The 21,695-nt window shown below is 41.9% G+C and overlaps 2 protein-coding genes across 4 annotated transcripts in view; both read left to right on the forward strand.

The window, feature by feature from the left end:
- The window catches only part of map3k13 (mitogen-activated protein kinase kinase kinase 13), a 29,591-nt gene extending 19,314 nt beyond the window's left edge, over positions 1-10,277 (forward strand). For both annotated transcript variants that reach the window (XM_026296328.1, XM_026296330.1), the window contains 13 exons: positions 171-874; positions 1,759-1,942; positions 2,076-2,267; positions 3,106-3,264; positions 3,423-3,581; positions 3,680-3,788; positions 3,919-4,028; positions 4,297-4,413; positions 5,049-5,192; positions 5,357-6,089; positions 6,200-6,270; positions 6,486-6,777; positions 6,905-10,277. In XM_026296328.1, coding sequence (XP_026152113.1) covers positions 238-874; positions 1,759-1,942; positions 2,076-2,267; positions 3,106-3,264; positions 3,423-3,581; positions 3,680-3,788; positions 3,919-4,028; positions 4,297-4,413; positions 5,049-5,192; positions 5,357-6,089; positions 6,200-6,270; positions 6,486-6,777; positions 6,905-7,006 — 3,009 coding nt within the window. In that variant the 5' untranslated portion in view covers positions 171-237 and the 3' untranslated portion in view covers positions 7,007-10,277. The remainder of the gene's footprint in view (positions 1-170; positions 875-1,758; positions 1,943-2,075; positions 2,268-3,105; positions 3,265-3,422; positions 3,582-3,679; positions 3,789-3,918; positions 4,029-4,296; positions 4,414-5,048; positions 5,193-5,356; positions 6,090-6,199; positions 6,271-6,485; positions 6,778-6,904) is intronic.
- A 466-nt stretch (positions 10,278-10,743) lies between these two features.
- pfkla (phosphofructokinase, liver a) lies at positions 10,744-20,121 on the forward strand. 2 transcript variants are annotated; one of them, XM_026295353.2, is made up of 22 exons: positions 10,744-11,106; positions 11,782-11,855; positions 11,977-12,054; positions 12,962-13,151; positions 13,373-13,538; positions 14,106-14,150; positions 14,254-14,362; positions 14,616-14,711; positions 15,041-15,133; positions 16,246-16,371; positions 16,466-16,530; positions 16,674-16,737; positions 16,846-16,992; positions 17,090-17,160; positions 17,244-17,331; positions 17,427-17,579; positions 17,913-18,077; positions 18,171-18,232; positions 18,704-18,815; positions 18,919-19,018; positions 19,119-19,224; positions 19,306-19,453. In XM_026295353.2, exons 1-22 carry the CDS (start codon positions 11,022-11,024, stop codon positions 19,451-19,453), a joined length of 2,343 nt encoding a protein of 780 aa, XP_026151138.1. In that variant the 5' UTR covers positions 10,744-11,021. The 2 variants fall into 2 exon arrangements, with proteins under 2 accessions (XP_026151138.1, XP_026151139.1); XM_026295354.1 differs by lacking the exons at positions 10,744-11,106; positions 11,782-11,855 and adding an exon at positions 12,251-12,309 and having other exon boundaries at positions 11,999-12,054; positions 19,306-20,121.
- Positions 20,122-21,695: the final 1,574 nt, after the last annotated feature.

Raw genomic sequence — 21,695 nt, forward strand, 5'->3', positions numbered from 1 at the left:
TTGAGGTGTTAGCTCTTCGATTTGAGGAAACAGTTAATATCATGTACCTGGTGTGTGGGATCATCCATCCACATTAACTTTATTTTACTGTGCAGTTCATTTTTTCGTGTATGCTATAATTAAGCTAATGTGTCTCTCTTGTTCTGTATCCCTGTCTTTACACTCTGCAGGTGACTGTCAGCATTCAGACAAACCAGTGTGTTAGGAAGTGTCCCACTCATCATCACAGGGAAGTCCATGCACATGCATGACACCATGGGTAGTTCTCCCGAGGTGCTCTCGTGGACTTCCTGCCCCAGTCTACTTGTGGGCAAACTGAAGGAGGAGCTTAAACTCACTGTGGTTGGAGATGCCATGAAGAAATCAAACAATCCGAATTCCCAGCCTCAGCCCCCTCAGGCCCCTCAATCTAACTTACCTCCTCAGATTATCACAGACCTGGCCCCGCCCACACACCTGCCTGTTCCCCTGCAGACGCTGCAGCTGCCTGGCCAAGAGGAGGACTCGGTCCTGGGGTGTGTAAGCCCCCAAAACATAGCCTTGAGTGTGGACTCGACACGGAGTGAGGGTGGCAACTTCGACAACAGTGTTCTCCAACTGCAGGAGCATGAGGAAGCTGCATCGCCGGCGTCCTGTGAGCATGGCGGATGTGGCAGTGGGATGCAGGAACAGATGGGAGAAGGGGACTGTCGCATGGACCACAGTGGAGAGGGGAGACAGAACCACCCACATCACCCCGATGACATCAAGCTGCACTTCCAGAGAGCAGGGCCTGGGACAGGGGGCTTCTTAGAGGGACTGTTTGGCTGCCTTCGGCCAGTCTGGAACATTATAGGGAAGACATATTCAACAGAATACAAGCTACAACAGCAAGGTTAGCTCCTGGGTTTTGTCTTTTTGCATGGAGCCAATTCAGAAAACAAAATGCTCTGTGTTTAATGCTAATACCCCTGTTTCTTTAAGACTTCAGAGAAACAAACTTCAGATTCCCTCTTGTTTCTCCTAAGGAAGTCTGAAACTGTAATTTAATAGCCATTATCTACACTCTTCACCATCTTGCTGTTGTGGTGAGGCTGTATGGCTGTCAGTTTCAATTGAGGCCACTGTAAAGGTAAACTTACCTTGCTGCAGGGCTGCATGAACAGGCTGAACACACAGGCTACAGGATACAATTCAAGGTCAGACAGAGCTGGGCTGGGTCTTGTTGGTTGGTCAGCTAATGTTCAGATGTAGTGGGCTAGATATTTTTGCGGCATATCTTCTCAAAATCACATAACAAGGATGGAACAGCATATGATTCACTGGTGATGTTTTTCCCTCAGATCTTTTTTTTCCCTTTTTAAAAGGAATTGAAATTTTCATATTTAGATTTTCACTTCAGAGAATCTTATCTTCACTGTGAGATTCTAGGAAGTAACCCAGCCAGTACACGTCTCAGTGTTGTAGTCATTAAACAAACAACATATAATATGTTATTTAGTAAACTTTAGAGGTGCCGGTAGGTAGATTTTCTTACCTTCAAACAGAGCCATGCTAACTTGTTTCCAGCTAAACTAACTAGCTGTTAGCTGTAGCGTCATATTTACCGTATGGACATGCAAGTGGTATGAAGGTACTTCATCCTGCTCTTGGCAGAGATGTAACAGGAAATGTGATAGTGCAAAAAGTACAGGTGGCAAAAAGTCAAGACCATATCTGCTTCTCAAATGTACATTATGCAGGTGTCACATTGACAAAATGTTACTGACCTGTTTCCAGATATGTGGGAGGTCCCATTTGAGGAGATTTCTGAGCTGCAGTGGCTGGGCAGTGGTGCACAAGGAGCCGTCTTCTTGGGCAAGTTCCGCTCTGAGGAGGTGGCCATCAAGAAGGTCCGTGAGCAGAAGGAGACAGACATCAAACACCTGCGAAAACTCAAGCATCCCAACATCATCAGCTTCAAGTGAGAAGACTGCAACCTTGTTTGTTCATCTGGCAGAGCTCTAATTGAGTCCTGCTCTAGTGTACATGCTTGACAGACATTGGGTTTCTCCATTAGTCTATAAATGGTGTTTTATGTTTTATCTACTCTCAAGGGGTGTGTGCACTCAGGCACCATGCTACTGCATCATCATGGAGTACTGTGCCCAGGGCCAGCTGTATGAGGTACTGAGGGCAGGAAGGAAAGTGACCCCGAGGCTGCTGGTGGACTGGGCCTCAGGCATCGCCAGTGGCATGAACTACCTACACCTGCACAAGATCATCCACAGAGATTTAAAGTCTCCCAAGTGAGTTTCCTGATGCTTGCCAGAGTTTGTACTTTACCTTCTACAGTTTTTTTTTTACCCTGCAAATATTTCAGCTCAAAAGCCTCTTTAAAGCCACAGCATCATTTGTAGTTGTCTTTACATTAGAAATACAGTTCAATTAAAATGTGTGTGAGAAATGTTGATAGAGCATGTTTTTCCTGGTTTGTAACAGTCCTGTAATTCAGCACAGGACCCAGGAGCTCTGGTCACATTCTTAAAGCCGATCTGTCAAGCCTCAGCAGTCTTGTTTAAGATGACTTAGCCAACAGCAGCAAGAACAATTCAGCCTTTCAACTTTGAGTAGTGTGACAGTAACTCAAATGCCTTGGAATTAATAAAAGTCGCCTTAATGTAAGATAGTGTCCTGTCTCATCCTGCTCATCTGCTCTTGTCCTTTGCACACTGTAGTTCTTTCTCTAATCAATATCATCATGCTGCAGCAGTCCCAAACACTGTATTAGTCAGCAGAATTATAGCAGACTGAATGTGCTGGAAAGGTCGGTCTCATTCGGCTAATGGGGTGATTCAGCTTGGAGATTGATTTTAAATGCTGCAAAAAAAAAAAAAACTCATACCCATTTAAAACCAGGAGAATGTCATACGAAAGACTTGGCACTGCATGGGTTAATTTTAGCTTTAACGTCCTCGAATTGACTTGAAAATGTGGACATGGGTTTCTATAACTAGAGAACACTAAACATAGTGTGTTGTATGATTACTGAAAACTTGTAGTTGTTGCTGTTCTTGTTTTGGTCCTGCTAACAAGCCTGTGTGTGTTTTCCATTTGTGTATGTTTTTCCGTTTGTGTGTGTTTCAGTGTTTTGGTCACCCACAACGACACTGTGAAAATCTCTGACTTTGGAACATCCAAAGAGCTCAGTGACAAAAGCACAAAGATGTCATTTGCAGGTACGGTGGCCTGGATGGCCCCAGAAGTGATAAGAAATGAGCCTGTTTCTGAGAAAGTAGACATCTGGTAAGTACTAAAACAACACAAATTTAAACAATAATAAATATAGTCAGTATAATAATCTCTGAATGAAGTTTGAAAGAAGTTAGGCCATTATTCCACTGTTACTTGTCAATGATAAAGTTTTAATAGTTTAAGACACCTCTGTTGATGATCTGTTGCAGGTCATTTGGAGTTGTGTTGTGGGAACTGCTGACTGGAGAGATTCCTTACAAAGATGTAGACTCCTCAGCCATCATTTGGGGTGTTGGCAGCAACAGTCTGCACCTTCCTGTCCCTTCCACTTGCCCTGATGGATTCAAAATCCTCATGAAACAAACATGGTGAGTATGGGCCTCACATTAAGTGCAGTAATATATTTCTCCACCACTTTTGATCCAAACTTGAAATTTTTTTTTAATTCAATCTTTGCTAATTCCAGGCAAGGCAAGCCGAGGAATAGGCCGTCATTCCGTCAAATCCTCCTACACCTTGACATTGCCTCTGCAGATGTCCTTGGAGCTCCTCAGGAGACCTACTTCAAGTCTCAGGTCTGCACTACTGCTGTAAAACACAAACAAATCACCTTCACTTTGTATAAGTCACAGAACTGTACACAGATATCACTAAGAATAACAGTGTAGGTTGTCAGCGTTTTGACTGTGTCTGTTCATATTACAGTCAGAATGGAGGGAGGAAGTGAAGAAACATTTTGAGAAGATCAAAAGTGAAGGCACCTGCATCCACAGGTTGGATGAGGAGCTGATCCGGCGCAGAAGGGATGAACTCAGGTGTGTATGAAATGAGAGCTACAGGCAGCGATGACACGTTACCCATTGATTGCATGGATTCTCTCTGCCTGTCAGTAACAAGTAAACATGCTGCTGTACTTTCATTGTCCAGTCTGTACAGGTGGGTCATTACATTAAAGTGTATCTGAAGGATTTTGCGTGACAGACAATCCAAAATACAAAACAAAATATAGACAACAACAAAAGTAGTTTTGAAATTGAAGCAGAAACTGTTGAAGATAAGTGTGCGTCTCCTGTACTCTCTCAGGCATGCACTGGATATCCGGGAGCACTATGAGAGGAAACTGGAGAGAGCCAACAATCTCTACATGGAGCTCAGTGCCATCATGCTGCAGCTGGAGGTCCGGGAGAAGGAATTAATGAAGTATGTAAATAAGCATTTTATCACAGTAGTCATCTGCTAGCTTATGGGTTTGTCAGTAAACAAACCCATAATTAGCTGTGCCCCCCTCTCCTCCAAAAGGTCTGGGCCATCACTAATTACTCCTCTCTAAGGGCATTTCCAGTAACAAATATTTAAAGTTACTGTGATGATCAGACAAAACTACTGAAAATATGTTGAGCTAGTCATAAGAACATAATTTATATAGTCTCATTTTTGTGTCAGTTTGTATTCGCTACAACAACACATTCACAATCAGTTTGAAGATATTTTTTCACATTTCAGCCAAAGTTTCATAGGCTTTTGTTTTGACTAAGAGTGAGTTTCTTGATTTAATGCCAGCCACTTGACCTATTTTTTCACAAGCCAGGATTTCCTTTCTCTTCTGAATGATTGTGTTGTACAGTATGTCATCTTGTCTCCCCCTTTCAAAAGAAAAAAATGTGGTTACCATATTAAAATAAGATGATCTGCATAGGTTTTTACAGACTGTATGTAGATTTATACTCCTTTAGTACTTGGTTTCTGTCTTCTAGAGTTTGGAGTAATAAAGGACAACTCTCTGTAGAACTGTATGTTAATTATATAACTCCAAAATAATTATGCTGTCCTTGTAGGAGAGAGCAGGCAGTGGAGAAGAAATATCCTGGGACCTACAAGCGGCACCTGGTCCGACCCATCGTCAGGGCCAACGCCGTAGAGAAGCTCATCAAGAAAAAAGGCAGCATTTCCCACAAACCTGGGATGCCCCCCACCAAAAGGTCTGGGCCATAGCTAATTAAAGCAAAAGAAAAGATCATATTTGCAGTTTCAATTGTTTATCCATTATTTAAGTCACACTTAGGTAAAGTTAGATGGATTATTCTTCATTAGAACACATGTTGTGGTCAATACATTATGTTAATGATGGTGAATACCTTTTCAGGCCAGACTTGCTACGTTCTGATGGCATCCCCAGTGTTGACCCTCTCCCCTCCCCCTCGCCACTATCTGCCAGCCCAAAGGTCTCCACACCTCCTGGCAAAGCTCGCTACCGAAGCAAGCCTCGTCACCGCCGCGCCAACAGCAAAGGAAGCCACAATGAGTTCCCTGGGGTGCTGAAGCCTGTTACTGGAGCACCAGAGGACACCCAGTCTCTCCAGGAACAGCAGTTCCATCACCACCACTACCCATCATCTGAAGGGCCCTTCCTTCCTTTGAAGGGCCGTGAGGAGGCCGTTGTGAACTGTGCCAACAACCTGCGCTACTTTGGCCCCGCTGCTGCCCTCCGTAGCCCTCAGACAGACCACCTGCAGCGCCGCGTTTCCGGGTCCAGCCCTGACCTCATTTCTACTGCAGTGGACGCAGACACACGACAGCGGACTTCATCCACCAGCTCCAATCCTGTCCCGGGTGCTGGTGCTGGTTCTTTGTGCCCCTGCTGTCAGGCACACCCCTTCCCTGGCTGCCTGCACTGCCAGGAGACCCTAACTGTGTCCAGTCACCCAGAGCTACCCCACTACTCACTGCTCACTCCTCAAGAAGGGACTCAGTCTTCAGGGGCACCTACCAAAGATTTGAGCTCTGATGGAGAGGCCACAAAGAAGACTGAGCAACAGGAACAGGAAGCATCCCAACACACACACGCACTGCCCCGCACTCTCAGACCACTGAGGAAGGTAAGCACAGCGGGACGCTTACATCATTGAATCTGTGACGTGTGATTGTGTCAAGGAAACTATGATTAAGGAAATGTAACTGCATGCAATTGTAATTGGATTTCTGACAGGGTGGTGATGAGTCTTCTGAAGAGGAAGAGGGAGAGGTGGATAGTGAAGTGGAGTTTCCAAGAAGACAGAGGTAAAAAACAGCTGGTGCTGTCAAACTTAACCTTCACTAATGTAGTAACACAGTTGATGTCACGTGGCACAATAACAGAAAATTACAGACCATTTACACCATCGTAACACAGGTTTTGACTATTCCTACATACACTTAGCCAGGTATGTACCCAGCTCAAAAGCAACTGCTGCAGGAAAACCACATCTAACTTTTCTTCATCCACTCCCTCGCAGACCTCATCGCTGTATGAGCAGCTTTCAGTCCTATTCAACCTTCAGCTCAGAGAACCTGTCGGTGTCTGACGGCGAGGAGGGAAACACCAGTGACCACTCCCACAGCGGACCACTGGAAAGGCTGAGCACCAGTCAGGAGGAGCACCTGGATGAGCTGCTGTCGCACACGCCAGAAATCCCCATTGACATCTCCACTCAGTCAGACGGTCTCTCTGACAAGGAGTGCGCTGTACGCAGGGTCAAGACCCAGATCTCTCTGGGAAAGCTGTGCTCTGATGAACACAGCTATGAGGTCAGTGCTGTGGGTGTTAGGGGGTTCATTTTAAAAAGTAAAACCAAAAATTTAAAGCAGTCTGTGATACCATATCTGTGTCTCTAATGTTTCTCTCTCTCTCTCTTACCTTTTATGTTTTTCATAGAACCCACTACAGTTTGGAGACTCAGACTGTGATTCGTCAGAAGCTGAGTGCTCCGATGCCACAATTAGAAACAACAAAGTCGGGGCTCCTTCCTCATGGTGAAACCCGGCCAAGGAATCAGTTCTATTTTTGCCTGGAGGCCATCATATCCCCCTTTGCCCTGCAGAAAATAAGCAATAAGAGGAAGACATTGTAAACAAAGCTCCCTATAGCAAAGCCCCATGCTGTCTCTCCCAGAGTCGCCCCTCTGCCTTTCCCTTCATGAACCCCAGTACCCCTCAGCTCTAGCACAGCGTCCAGGCAACCCATGGCAGGGATTCCCTTTTGAATGATAATGTACAATAGATAGTGTAACATTCATAATTTATTTTTGTCTGACTTTTGAAGGAAAATTCAGGACTTCTGTATATTCTCTGATCTAAACAGAGAAAAAAAAAATACTGACATTTTGAAACTACGTTTGGGCTAACTGTGAGGGATGAGACTGAGGCTGCACGAAGATCAGCTGATGATGATGAGGAGGAGTATGTGTTGAAGTGCTGAACTGTGTGAGACTTGTTTCTGTGGGAAGTTACACCTGTGCGATTGTTGGTCTCTCAGGTGACTGACGCAGACTAGCAGTGTCACTATAAGCCTTTTGATTTGGCTGCTCTCAGCATCTTACTATTTTAGACCCAAACCCCCCAGCCAACAAGCACTCTCTCTTATGCCACAGCTTGACCAACCTGCTTTATCATGAGTTTACAGTGCAGAGCCCCCATACGCCGCCTTCTCTGCTTCCATCCCGCCCCCAACAGTGAACAGGGAGCTAATGTAAATCACCAGCATGAACGACCTGCCTCGCAGCAAGACCCCCCCCCTGCCCCCGATTCCCTAAAAAACCACCATACCCGTCTACCCATCAGGACCCCACCCCAAAGAATTGTCCGAGCATGCTTGTGCAGCTCGCAAAAGCTGCCAGACGACTGCATGACGTGGACAAACTAGTAGAGAAATGGAGATGAGGACTGATAGATAAAGAAAAACAACAACAAAAAAAAAGTTTTCCTCTCCGACCGTGGTCATCCTTCTCTCTAAGACACGCCAATGTCATCGTCATCATCAATCAGATGTCATGACCAGAGTTATTGGAGTGTGTGAGTGTGTGAGTGTGTGAGTGTGTGAGTGTGTGAGTGTGTGAGTGTGTGAGTGTGTGAGTGTGTGAGTGTGTGAGTGTGTGAGTGTGTGAGTGTGTGAGTGTGTGAGTGTGTGAGTGATAGAACACAAAGCCCTTTCCCCTTCATTAGATATTACAGTTTCAAGACTCATCTCAGGATTGCTCGAGGACAGTGAGAAACTGGACTGGACCAATTATACCCGTATGTAGGAATGTTTTTTGAGCTGCACATATTATGGACCATGCAGGAATATTATTAAAAGGTCTTACGGATAGCCTTGATGTTCAGCCGTTAATATCAGATGTAGACACGTAGTGTTTTAGTTGCAATCCAGGTGCAGTATCCCATTTCTTTAAATTACTAAGTGCAGCTTCTCTCATGTACCATTTTCTCGCATGGTAATTTATACTTTCTGATATGTATTGTCCAAAACAAAAAAAAAAAAAGATTTCTCATTTCTGTGCTGTAGTGAATAACACAGCAATAATGTAGGTTAACCCTCAGGTGAGAAAGAAGTTGCTTGCTCAGGATCCAAGGCGTCTAGCTGGCTAGACACAACACAGTGTGACTGGTGGCTAGAGGAGAGCAGCAAGAGTCAAACAGCTTATTATTGGTTGTGCTATTTTCAAATGTCCCTTTTATTTATTTATTTATTTTTTTGTGAACTTGACCTTCTGGGGCTTGGTGCTCAGGTTGTATGTTGTAGATTGAGAGCAGGAGCAATATATCAACAGCCACTAGATGGTGACAGTTACAGTGACTTATTTTTCTTTGTGTTATTTAAACGTACTGGCTCTTTTAATACTATTATTATATTTTGTGTTAAAGATCAATTATCTGATGTTTCCCGTAACCATCCAAATCCTAGATTTCCAGCAATATTACTTTTTTACTTTTTTTTTTTTCATCTGATTGTCTTTGAAAAGGGATACTGCATCTGTGTGAGCTTTACTGTTGTCCCCATTTGAGTGTCTGTCATTCTCTGTACCAATTTTACGGTTGAAAAATAGTCAGCCAGGGTTGAATTTAACAATAATGATGTCAAGATGTCGGCTCAAGTGTACGCAGACGGCTGAGATTCTAAGGAAGGAATATAAGCCAGAGAAAGGCCACAGAGCAATTAAGCTGCTCTTGGTTTTCAACAACCTCATCTCAGTGTTAGTTGCTCCTGTATTTGAACATCCGTAAATGTAATGTGACCTGTTTTTTTTGTTCTCTCTTTAACATATCGCACAGCGACTTGTTGAAAATGAGCAGGGAATTCTTCAATCTGTATCACATCAGTATTGGGCCCTGCAGGAGGGTATGAGTCATACAAACCAACTAGCACAAAGTGAATCTAAAATCGTACTGATGGATAAATTACCTTCTGCTTGAAAAGCTTTGGAAAGGCTTACACCTGGTACTGAAAACAGTTGTTGCCTTTCCCCGAGCCTCCTTCAACCTCCTTCACTCTGTTTACGTTGGTGTGAAATAACCTAGTGTATTGTAATGACTGGGTAATCTGATCAAGCTGTTAATAACATTGTCTTTCTGGCATATATCCTGTGAAGTATGATTGTTGTAAGGTTTTAATTTAATTTTAATTTTTTTTTTCTTTGTAGCTGGTCTACATGATTATGGAATTAATTTATTATGAATGACTGGTAAGGTGTAGTGTTCTTTTTAATTTCAGGCAGCTTTGGAAATGTCATGACCTATGATTTCTGCTGAAAAGTATTATTTAAAGGAAGCACAATGAATCGGTATGGGAAGAGGACAGTATTTGTATGCGAGAACAGAAGCAATTATCATGTAACTGACCCTGCAGGCGACCACTCGTCCTTTAGATCAGCTTCGATTTAGCAGATTTTACATCAGTAATTAGCAACATCTAAAGTTCAGGAATCACTTCTGTTTCAACCAAAAGTCAGTCAGTGGACTGTCACAGCAGGGTAAATGTGGTAAATGTTGATTTCTTTACTTCCTTTACATCTGCAGTGAGCCCTTGCCCTCATTTTTTTTTTTTAGACAAAAACACCAATTACTTACATCTGAATTTCTGTGAAATTGTCTCTAACTGTGGACATAATGCTGCCTCATCCCATGTATCAAACAATTGTTTTTTTTTTTGTTTTGTTACTCTCATTTACTCTCTTTCCTCTTGAATGGCATTACGATCAACCAATCTTGTCCGTTTCCTCTAGTATTCAGTGTACAGTGCAATGGACATCTGGGAGAATAAAATCAGAGCAAACAACTGCATGGAATAAATGCTGATGTACTGTACCCAAAACACTGGTGTCTCTCTTCTGTGGTCAAGAAGGTTATTGGTGTTTATCCACTCATTTGTTTATTTCAAGATTCATTACGTTGTAGAAATTAAGTGTGTAGATGTTAAGCTTTTATATAACAAGTAAACACAATGTGACACAGGGCTGGAGCTTGGAGTGTAGTCGTTTGTGTATCACTTATGTTGTGATCATAGTTTGTATTCAATCTGCAAATCAGGAACTCGAGCTGTCAAATAAATATGGTGAAGAGTATAAAATAGTATACAATGAAAATTCTGCAGTAGAAATACTTCAAAACTGTATTTAGGCGCAGTAGGTGAATGTAGTAGTGGTAAAGTGAATAGTTGGGGGTGGGGCTTTCTTGTGGTGATCGCTCACACCTACTCGGAGTTTGCTCCGTGTCGTACGTGTTGTTATTCTTTCTTCAGGGCTTAACCAGAAGGCGGGGTTTACATGGAAAGGCGAAGAGAGCCGCCGGAGGGTGCGGGGTTCTAAAATAAACGCACTCTGTGCTCCTGGATTTCGGCTCTGACAGGGCGGAGTCCTCCACAGGAGAAAGTCGCGGACCCTGCTGACATTGAGGAAGTGCCGCCTGGATTGACCCGGATTTACGGCGCGGATTCACTTGTTATAGGACGTTTCTTCATTTCTCCTGCAGTTTGTGCTTTTAGGCTGAGGACGTTAAAAATGTGCTCGATGGACCTGGAGAAGCTGAAGATGTCCGGGGCTGGTCGGGCCATGGCGGTGCTGACCAGCGGTGGAGATGCACAAGGTGAGACGAGCTGAGGCGAGGTGGTGTTTAATGCAGCTTTTTCAGTTTTATTCAGTTTAAAGTGAATAGACACATCTGAAACTTGGTTATTTGCAACACGTGTTTGTATAAGAAGGAAATAAAAACAAAAGACTAGGCCAGTCTGACAATCTGCTCCAAATGTCAGCTGTTTCACCTATGAACCACTATTTACTGCAGGCTGTCTGCACAGGGGTCAAAGGTCATGTGTAGGTTGCAGGCATACAATGATTGAAAATAACATGTACTTACTGTGCATCGATCTGAGGTGTTACTTATAACTGGATGCTTTTATTTTGTCCTGCTTTATAATTGTGTTCTCTGTTACATCACAGGAAAATATTCTTATACTTCTTATACTTTTTGCTAAGATGCAGGATAAGATTTAAAAATCGAATCAACAAATAAATGACATATTTTTAAAGGCTGGATTAGAGGATATTGATATTAAAGATACTGATCTCACCTGACAAATCCATAATCTACCCAGCTCTGTACTAAATACTTAAAATGAGTTGCACCTTTAGCAGCTGCACCATTAATGTGATTTTACACTTGCATCACTAATTATTATCCAATAATTTATTAAAGATTTGAGACTTTTATTTGAGGTAGATTTTAATATTCCTCACATTAAACTCTTTGTCCGTGACCCAGGGATGAATGCTGCCGTCCGAGCTGTGACCCGAATGGGCATTTATGTCGGGGCCAAGGTTTATCTTATTTATGAGGTAAACAAGCTCTTTCATCCTCTTTGTGCTGATGTGGCCCCATTGAACGGTCTTCATCGGTCTTGTCGTAAAGGCTGGAATGATATTTGACTTCTAATCGGGAAATGATCTGACTTTTCAGGGATATCAGGGCCTGGTGGATGGGGGAGGCAATATCAAACTGGCAAACTGGCAGAGTGTGACCAACATCATCCAACTGGTAGGTTAATATCTTCAGATTAGTTTTAGGCTTTATTATGTTAGGACATGATATCTAACATTTTATTTTACTGTATGTCAAACTGTGGAAAAAAAAACAAAACATTGTGCATTAATTGTTTTCCCATTTTGAATCGCTGTTCTTTCTCTCTGGTCTTAAATCTCTCTTTATTTCTCTTTTTTTATGGTTTTATTAGGAATTGCATTATTTCAGCAATTTCCTTCGTCCGTCTGTTCTCTCCCCCGCCTGTCTAATGTAGGTACCATCATGGTAAGGGGTCTTGCTGCATGTGCTTTAAGCCTCGCTATCTGGAGAAGCAGCAAGTTGCACTTTTCAAAAGAAAATTAGAAGCAGACCCACTGTCCTCTTTTATGTTTTATTTATTTATTTTTTGCATTAGCCGAATTCATGCAGCAAATAGACGGAATAGCATGTGTTACTCTTTCTAAAGCAAACCTGTGTGTTTAACCTCATACTATCCTGTGTTCAGATCAGTTCAGATTTGTACATTGCTGGTTCCCAAACCATTCTTTATTGTTTCATTTGTCATTTTCAAAAAGTTTCAGCAATAAACCAAATTTTGTGTAACAGTATTTTATTTTGATATGCTACTAGAGTAAATACTGCAGATTTGCTTAGGTTCATGTTGTAACCTCTTGTGGGGGTCAGGACAACAATTTGGAAACCACAGCTGTATAGATCTGGATTGTATTTTTGCATCACAAAGGTGTGACTTCTCATCTGGTTTTGTTTCTATTCTCACATTTGATCTAATCAGACACTTCTATCTGAAATATCTGGTACAAAAAAACACGTTTCTGTTATTGGTCATGACATTTTTTTAATGACACCCTGTCTGTCTCAGGTGACTTGGTTTGTGACTTATTTGATGTCTCCGTTGTTGCAGGGTGGGACTGTAATCGGTAGCGCACGGTGCAAGGCCTTCACAACCCGTGAGGGCAGGCTCGCCGCTGCCTTCAACCTGGTGAAGAAAGGCATCACCAACCTGTGTGTGTGCGGGGGAGACGGGAGCCTCACCGGAGCCAACATCTTTCGCAGCGAGTGGAGTAGTCTGCTGGCTGAGCTCGTACAGAAAGGTAACGTGCTATCAAGAAAACATTTTCAACTTAAGCCTTAGGAATAGTTCACCCTCCTTTTGTACTCTAAATGATTATTAGAAACAGTCATGTAAACAGAAGTTCATTCTCTGGGGGAAAAGTGCTTTCAGGCATCATTTCACGTCATAAACCTTGTTCGTGTGTGTGTGTATTTGGCTACTACATGTCAGACATTGTGCGTGTGTATGTGTGTATTTCAGGAAGGATCACAGACACTCTGGCCAAGCAGCATGACCACCTGAACATCGTTGGGCTCGTGGGATCTATAGACAACGACTTCTGTGGCACGGACATGACCATCGGAGCCGACTCTGCACTGCACCGCATCATGGAGATAATTGACGCAATCATGACCACTGCACAAAGGTCAGACACTGTGTGACAGTGAACAGCGACAGCCACTGACGCAGCTGGTGTTTCATCAGAGTGATTATCTCTAGGTCGCTGATGAAAGTAAAATCAATTCATTTAAAATTTGTATTAAACAAGTTATGGTATATAAAGATGTAACAAGGGCACATGTGGTTTTTCTTTGGAGAAAATGTAAGCAGATACATCTCTTACAGTATAGAACAGAAAAATGTGTCTGGATTTTGAACTGTTTGGACAAAATGTGCAATGTGAAGATGTGACCCTGTGCCCATCAAATGATTATTTGATTAATTGTAATGTAATGCACACACATAAATTGATAATGGAAAGATGTGTTAGCTGCAGCCCTATAACAAACCTCTCTTAAGTGGCAGTCTAAGCATACCTGCACAGTGTAATGATTTATTGTTGCCTATGGAGCATGATGTCTTCGTGCTTGCCTGGTCTTGCCCCCTTGCATCTCAACATGCTGCTGCAAACTGGAAATGTACTGTTTGTCTACTGTCTTGCTCTGAAAGTCTCTAAGCTTGTTTCAGCATTGGTCTTATGTATCTCCTACAGCCACCAGCGCACTTTTGTTCTGGAAGTCATGGGTCGACACTGTGGGTGAGTAACACACTGTTACCTGTTTTGCTAATGTGTAATGTGTGTACTGCCAGTAAATAAAAAAATATATATATTTTGCTATTAATCTGTGCTATTGTTCCAGATATCTGGCCTTGGTGTCAGCACTGGCATCTGGGGCTGACTGGCTGTTTATTCCAGAGGCTGCTGCACAGGAGGACTGGGAAGATTGTATGTGTGCCCGTCTAGAGTCGGTAAGACAAAAAGTAGTCATGACTGTATATAATATGTATGTTTAGTCAAGACTGCACCTCAGGCACATAATCAGCCATATATGTGTGTATTCACATCAGAGCATTCTCTCATTTGAAGTAGGAGAAATGTTCTTTGGTACTTATACTTTACATATAGAGCAGGCTGGGTTACCTTTCCTAAAATGCAGTACTTGGAAGCAGCAGTGTGCCTGCTGACTAACCAGCTAATGAATATGTAACTGTTTACCTCCAGAGCCGCACCAAGGGGTCCAGACTCAACATAATAATTGTTGCAGAAGGAGCCATCGACATAAATGGCAAGCCCATCTCCTCCACTTACATAAAAGATGTAAGTTTAAAGAGTTAAGGACTGGGGATGCCTGTCTGTACTTGCCCTAACCCAACCAAGAGGCAGATTGAAATTATAATTTAAATGTTTAACAGGTGAATACTGAACTAGCAGAAAGAAGCTCTGTTCAGTGCACAAATGCATGTGGTAAATTTAGGATATTCGCTCCATATCAGCAGACAGTGGACTGTGACGTTTGTATACATTTTGTTGATAATGTAACCACAGGTTTGATTTGTAAAATGCTTTGGAAAAGTTTCTCTCTCTGCTGTTTACCTGTTCAATGACAAACACATAATACACTGAAATGCTTCCATGTCTTCACGAAGCTCGTGGTAAAGCGTTTGGGTTACGACACCAGAGTGACAGTACTCGGCCATGTTCAGCGAGGAGGAACTCCCTCAGCGTTTGACCGAATACTGGTGAGTTGGACAACATGTTTTATATTTCGTTTGTTGTTGCCTCAACAAAATGTTGAGGTAATATAATTTTCTCTTTTAGGAATAATTTCAATGTTTTATTGCATAAACTACAGACCTGAACTGGCAAAATGAGAACAAGCCTCACGCGGCCTTATATAAACATCTAACCCTTGACAGGAAAAAGGTGGCAGTTCCCATTAAAATTGATCTTTTAATAAAACACCACAAGATCTAGGCAACAGTTTAATCATTGCTGTAAGTCATTGTGCAAGGTTAACTACTGGTAACCATTGTAAAGCCCTGAAATTCAACTATTTTTATGAATTTTCTCCTTTTGCTTGTGATAAGTGGCTGCTGTGTTATTGCTGCAGTACACAGTGCATGTCCTGATATCAAACCTAACAAGATCATCAAATCTTTATCATTTGGGACAGTGTGATAATGGAAGTCTCTTGTGTATCAGAAATGATTCAGGGAGAAATTAAGACTTTGTAGTGTTAGTTTAGAAAACAAGTTTCTTCTTTTCCTTTCGGCTGCTCCCTTCAGGCCACAGCAAATCATCTGCCTCCATTTAACCCTATCCTCTGTATCCTCCTCACCCACACCAACTATCCTCATGTCCTCCTTCACTACATCCAAGAACCTCCTCTTTGGTCTTCCTCTAGGCCTCCTTCCTGGCAGCTCTAACCTCAGCATCCTTTTACCAATGTATTCACTGTCCCTCCTCTGAACATGTCCAAACCATCTCAATCTGGCTTCCCTGGCTTTTTCTCCAAAACATCTAACATGAGCTGTCCCTCTGATGTCCTCATTCCTGATCCTGTCCATCCTCGTCACTCCCAGACAGAACCTCAACATCCCAAATCCCAGTATTGGAGAAAAATGATGTGTGATAATGGCCTGGCCATTTTACACCGCCCAGTTTTACACACTTATTTTCCTGCTGCAGTACTAATCACATGTCTTCGGTAAACCTTAATATCGTCAGATTTACATATAGACAGAGAAAAATCAAAGTACTATATACATTTAATTATGGTAATCAGCATGAGGGAAAAATCTCCAATTAACATTATTATGGACATTTATGCGCACACTTGTGTTTTTTTTAGAGCACTAAGTTGGGTGTGGAGGCGGTGATTGCCCTGTTGGAGGCCTCTCCTGACACCCCAGCCTGTGTCATCGGCCTGTCGGGTAACCACCCTGTTCGCCTGCCTCTAATGGAGTGTGTGGAGATGGTGAGCCATTCTTTTCTGAAACTGATTGCAATGAATATAGATACAAACAGCGGGAGGTTGATGTAGTGTTCCACTTTTTTACCGTCGACTACAGACTAAGTTGGTACAGAAGGCCATGAATGAGAAGAGGTTTGATGAGGCTATCACACTGCGTGGAGGGTGAGAGCTGCGATTTATTCATGTGTAGAGAGGACTTATATCAATCGTATATAATTACGCAAAACTGCCTCGATGCACTGCAAGTTTTTTCCTGTGTGTGTTAAAAAACAAGGCCAAGCTTAACATAAATGATTTTCTTGCAGGAGTTTCGAGAACAACTGGAACATCTACAAGCTTCTTGCCTTCCAAAAGCCTGCTCAGTCTGAGGTGAGTCTGTCATGAACACGTGCCTGCACACACATACAGTACTAGCACATGTGAAAGTTTAAATAAAAATGTGCCTATTTATAACACCTGACTTTATGCTCTTTTCAGAGTAATTTCTCTTTGGCCATTCTGAATGTGGGAGCTCCTGCTGCAGGGATGAACGCAGCGGTGAGGTCGGCTGTGAGATTAGCAATCTCTCATGGACACACGATCTATGCTGTCCATGATGGATTTGAAGGACTAATGAATGGAGAGGTAAGTCCTTCTTCCTCTACAGTACATCTTTACTACACAACCACAGGTTTTTACAAAGTAAGAGACTAAGAGGAAACCACTCTGCCCTGATGCCGAGGTTTTTAAGATAGATTGGCACGATGTGGCCGGGTGGACGGGACAAGGAGGCTCGAAGCTGGGGACAAAACGGTGAGCAACAAGACGCTTTGATTTCAATAAAATAACCTGATTTAATGTTTCTTTTGTAATGTCTGTTTCATGTCCCTCTTCAGAACACTTCCAAACAAAAACATGGAGAAGCTTTTGGAAACCATCACCAAATTCAACATCTCAGCTCTGCTTGTAATTGGAGGATTTGAGGTAGAATATTGGCCATGTGTAGGGAGTATATTAATTCATAGTGGCAGTATTACATCAGAATGGGTTTTCAGCATAGGCTTTGATGATTTTCAAAGGGGTATGAAGGTGTGCTGCAGCTGTTTGAAGCCCGAAGTCACTATGACGAGCTCTGCATCCCCATGTGTGTAATCCCTGCCACCATCAGCAACAACGTCCCTGGAACTGACTTCAGCCTGGGAGCAGATACCGCCGTCAATGCTGCCATGGAGGTAATGCTGAGCAGATGGCACATGAGCAGTGTGACTTTGATGTTTCAGGATTTCAAAAAACAGACCGAGCCAGGTCAGGAGACAATCGCGTCTCATATGAGCTGCTGTATTACCGAGCTAGACTTTGGGCTCCTTGTACATAACAAAGACAGAGATGAGTTTAGTTGTTATCTTCCTTGCTGTGAGGAGCTGTGTATGTATTTTCATTTTCATTCTTCCTGGAAATAACGAAGTTAGAGCTAAGTCTTTCTTAATTTTTACACCCACACTTTCATGCTACCTTCCACTGCCAAAGTCTCCTTTTCCCACTGCCATTTTAATCTTCCTAATCAGGGTTGCGACAAGATCAAGCAGTCTGCCTCTGGGACTAAGAGACGCGTGTTTGTGGTGGAGACTATGGGTGGATACTGTGGCTATTTGGCAACTTCCACTGGTATAGCTGTGGGTGCTGACGCGGCCTACATCTTTGAAGACCCCTTCACCATCCACGACCTGAAAGTAAGGCCTAAAGAAAAAAAAAAATCTGTGCTGTTTCTTTTCTTTGTAAAATTTATGGCTTTCTGAGTGTTTAACTATCTGGCTCTTTGACAGGCCAACGTGGAGCATTTAACTGAAAAGATGAAGAAGGACATCCAGCGGGGTCTAGTGCTGAGGTACAGCACTCAGATTGAAGAAGCTAATGGAAAACATGTCTGTGCATCTTTTCATGTTTTTGTTGTGATCCTTTGAAACAAGATTAAGTGTCGACAGTCTTGCGAGCAGCTCTGTTAGGCTGCACTCATGGGAGAGGTTTGAAGCTAAATGCTAAAATGTGTGTGCTAACACACCCACAGCATATGGTTCACAGTGACAATGCTAACATCCTGATGTTTAGCAGGTAATATTTATAAGCGCAGCCTGTAAGCATGTTACCATTCTCCAAGCATGAGGCACAGCTGAGGCTAATGGGAATGACTGGTTTGAAAGTATGGGACAAACTGGACATAAGAACTAGTTCATGTTAAGCCTCAGGATTGCTGCATCATAGAACATGGCTATTTCTATCCAAAAAAAAAAAAGTCACTCAATATATTAAATATTGTTGGGTGTAGCTTTTCCTTTGATTATTTTCTCTTTCACAACAGGAATGAAAACTCCCATGAAAACTACACTACTGATTTCATCTACAGGATGTATTCGGCTGAAGGGAAGGGCATCTTTGACTGCAGAGTCAATGTGTTGGGACACCTTCAGCAGGTGTGAGGATTCATCCACTTTGGCAAACTCACCCTAATAACACACAAATGAAGTGACTTGTCTTGCAACATATTTACACTCTGTGTATTTATTTGTGCTCTAGGGAGGGGTACCTTCTCCCTTTGACAGAAATTTTGGCACTAAGTTGGGTGTGAGAGCTATCCAATGGATTTCAGAGAAACTAACAGAAAATTACAGACAAGGTAGAGTTACTATATAAAAATTCAAAATATACATAAATAATTTGCTTGTAAACCCAAAGTGAAACCAGTGTTTTAACAATTTTGCCATTTTTCCAATCAGGCCGTGTGTTCGCCAACTCGCCAAATACAGCGTGTGTGCTTGGCCTCAACAAGAAGGTCATTTCATTCAGCCCTGTCACTGACCTGAAGGCTATAACTGATTTTCAGTAAGTAATATTGTTACTGTGTTGTGAAATAATGAATGTCCATTGTTAATGTGTGTTAAGTAAATTATTCCTGGTTTTCAGGCACCGGATGCCCAAAGACCAGTGGTGGTTTCATCTCCGGCCAATGCTGAAAATGTTGGCTAAGTACCAGACCAGCTTCTGTGAATATATCCCCAGTGAGATTGAACATGTGACACGACGCTCCATCAGCACCGACTGTGGGTTCTAGACTTTCTGAAACTGCAGTTTACCTTCACCTTTTAACCCGTATCTGTCCATCCAGATTACAAACTTCTGGAAAGCATTTTAATTTGCTGCTATGCTTTTAAAGCCAGCACTGATCTCAGTCGGTCAGTATTATAGTAGATGCTGTTTTACATAATGTAAAGGTGTACTTCAAGTATTCATTTATTGATTAAGAAATTCAATATTTTGCTATTACTTGTGCCAAAACCAATTATTTTACCGTCAAATAAAGACAACCAGCTGTGCCATGGAGCTAACATATTATTTTACTACTAGGGCAAGTTGTATGAATGGTTCGCTTCCAAAATCCCATAAAAGATAAATTTAATCTTTACTGAGACAAAAACTGAGCCTGAAATAATCTGATTGAGAACCTTAAGAAATGTAACATATTTCGCATTAGCTATAAATGAAAGTTACATTTTCAGAAACTGTCTATAATTTGGGTAAAGGTTTGGTGGGTTGATATACTCTTTTGATACTTGTTTATCTCACTTTGTCAGAATGTGACTGTATGACACATGGGACCAGATAGATGTTAATTTTCTTTTACTTATACACTGCAGATACACTTATACACTGTTTCTGTGATTAATGAAAACTGACCAGCAAATTCACAAGTATATTAAAATATAATATATATAAACCTCAGTGCTGTGCTTACTTACTGTAAATCTGTAGTTAGAAAAATGAACTTGAAAAAATGAAAAATAAAGTTGTGTATTTGATAGTAATGCAATATCTTCAATAATTGGTTAGTCAGTAATATTAGGTAGTAATTGTAGTCTGAATATTTTTTTTAAATTAGTTGAATGGACAACAGCCAGAACACAAATGGAAAATGTTTTAATACACAATATCACATCTGGCAAATTTTACTTACATTTTGAACTGCTTTAGTTTTATAATCAGGCTAAACCCTGAACATTACTTAAGCTAGGAACCGGTCTTAGAAGTAACGTTTCTAAGCATTTTCTTTGTTTCTTTAACAAATCCTAAAAGCTGAATGAAAATGGAAAATCACTCCTGGTGTTATCTTTGCTAGTTATCTGAGGGCTCTTGGGTGTGAAGGTAAACTGGAAGTCTTCGCTTTGCTCTGATTGGTCAAAGAGGAACCCAGGGCCTGCTAAATCATATACACAGTTGTAGTTCAAGACAGATACCATGCATCAAAAAAAAAAAAAAAAAAGACTTGATACTTACAGGTTGAATTTGATTCTGTAGTTTTCTGGTGAGAGATGAACAGAGCATAGTATTTTATTTTATATTGCTCCATTAATACTGTATAATAGAAAGTGATCACGGTAACAAAGAAGTACCTTCTCATGGAAGAAAGAGCCAGTGAAAGTGAAAGATGAGTCCTGTAGAGAAATCTGAAGGTAATTCTGAAATTAAGAAACATTCATTTCTGTCAAGATCATTTATTCCTTTTGCTCGTTTCCTACCTCATCCTGTGATGAGGCCACATCAAATCCAAATCCAGAGAAGCCTGGGGTACTAGGATCAGGGTTCAGAGAGAACAGAAAAGCTGGCGATTTTATATCGGAGGTCCCCTGGCATGGTGAGCTGGCAGGGGTAAAGCTGCAGGCAACACATGAACAACAGTTCTCAGAAGCTGTTTTGCCAGTGATTCAATGTGTTGGACAACTTAGACAAAGCCTTACTTAAATGTAAATGCTGGGGTTGAATGCTCAGCTGTTGATTTTGCTGGGGAGGACTGATGATTCATTTCTGGAGATGATGAATGAGGAACAGCAGCTGCTCCCTCATTGTCCTTGTTACATGGTGCATTATCTTCATCTATAGTTACTCCTTCCTCCAGCTCATCCTCCACTGCCTCCTCAACTTCTGACACAGTGGTTTGCAGTTTCTGTGCAAAAGACAGCTTGAGTGTAAAAGCATTTCTTACAAAAGTGGAATCTTCTGACATTTGCAATGTAGACATGCACTTCTAATTCCCTGATACTTTATATTGATAAAACATAGCTCATGTAGATAATTTACTGAAAAAAACTAATTTGCAACATCTCTTTATGATCACAATATCAGTCAGGAAACATTCCAGGCATCTTGATGAGTTTTCAGTAGTGTCTATACTTTTGCAGAAAAGTAGTTCTTAATGAATACTCTTTCACAGTGACATCTGTAGATTCTCTTCAGTAACCTGAAATGTATTCTGGGAACACAAGCGTTATTGATGAGTTTTAGTTGTCAGCTTTCATGTA

The sequence above is a fragment of the Mastacembelus armatus genome, chromosome 21 (assembly GCF_900324485.2).
Source record: "Mastacembelus armatus chromosome 21, fMasArm1.2, whole genome shotgun sequence".
Taxonomy (NCBI): Eukaryota; Metazoa; Chordata; class Actinopteri; order Synbranchiformes; family Mastacembelidae; genus Mastacembelus; species Mastacembelus armatus.

Coding starts and splice junctions, on each gene's coding strand:
- pfkla (XM_026295353.2), top strand. CDS start 11,022: ATGTGCTCGATGGACCTGGAGAAGCTGAAGATGTCCGGGGCTGGTCGG. Junction 15,134..16,245: donor CAGCGTTTGACCGAATACTG/GTGAGTTGGACA, acceptor TGTTTTTTTTAG/AGCACTAAGTTGGGTGTGGA. Junction 16,372..16,465: donor TAATGGAGTGTGTGGAGATG/GTGAGCCATTCT, acceptor CGTCGACTACAG/ACTAAGTTGGTACAGAAGGC.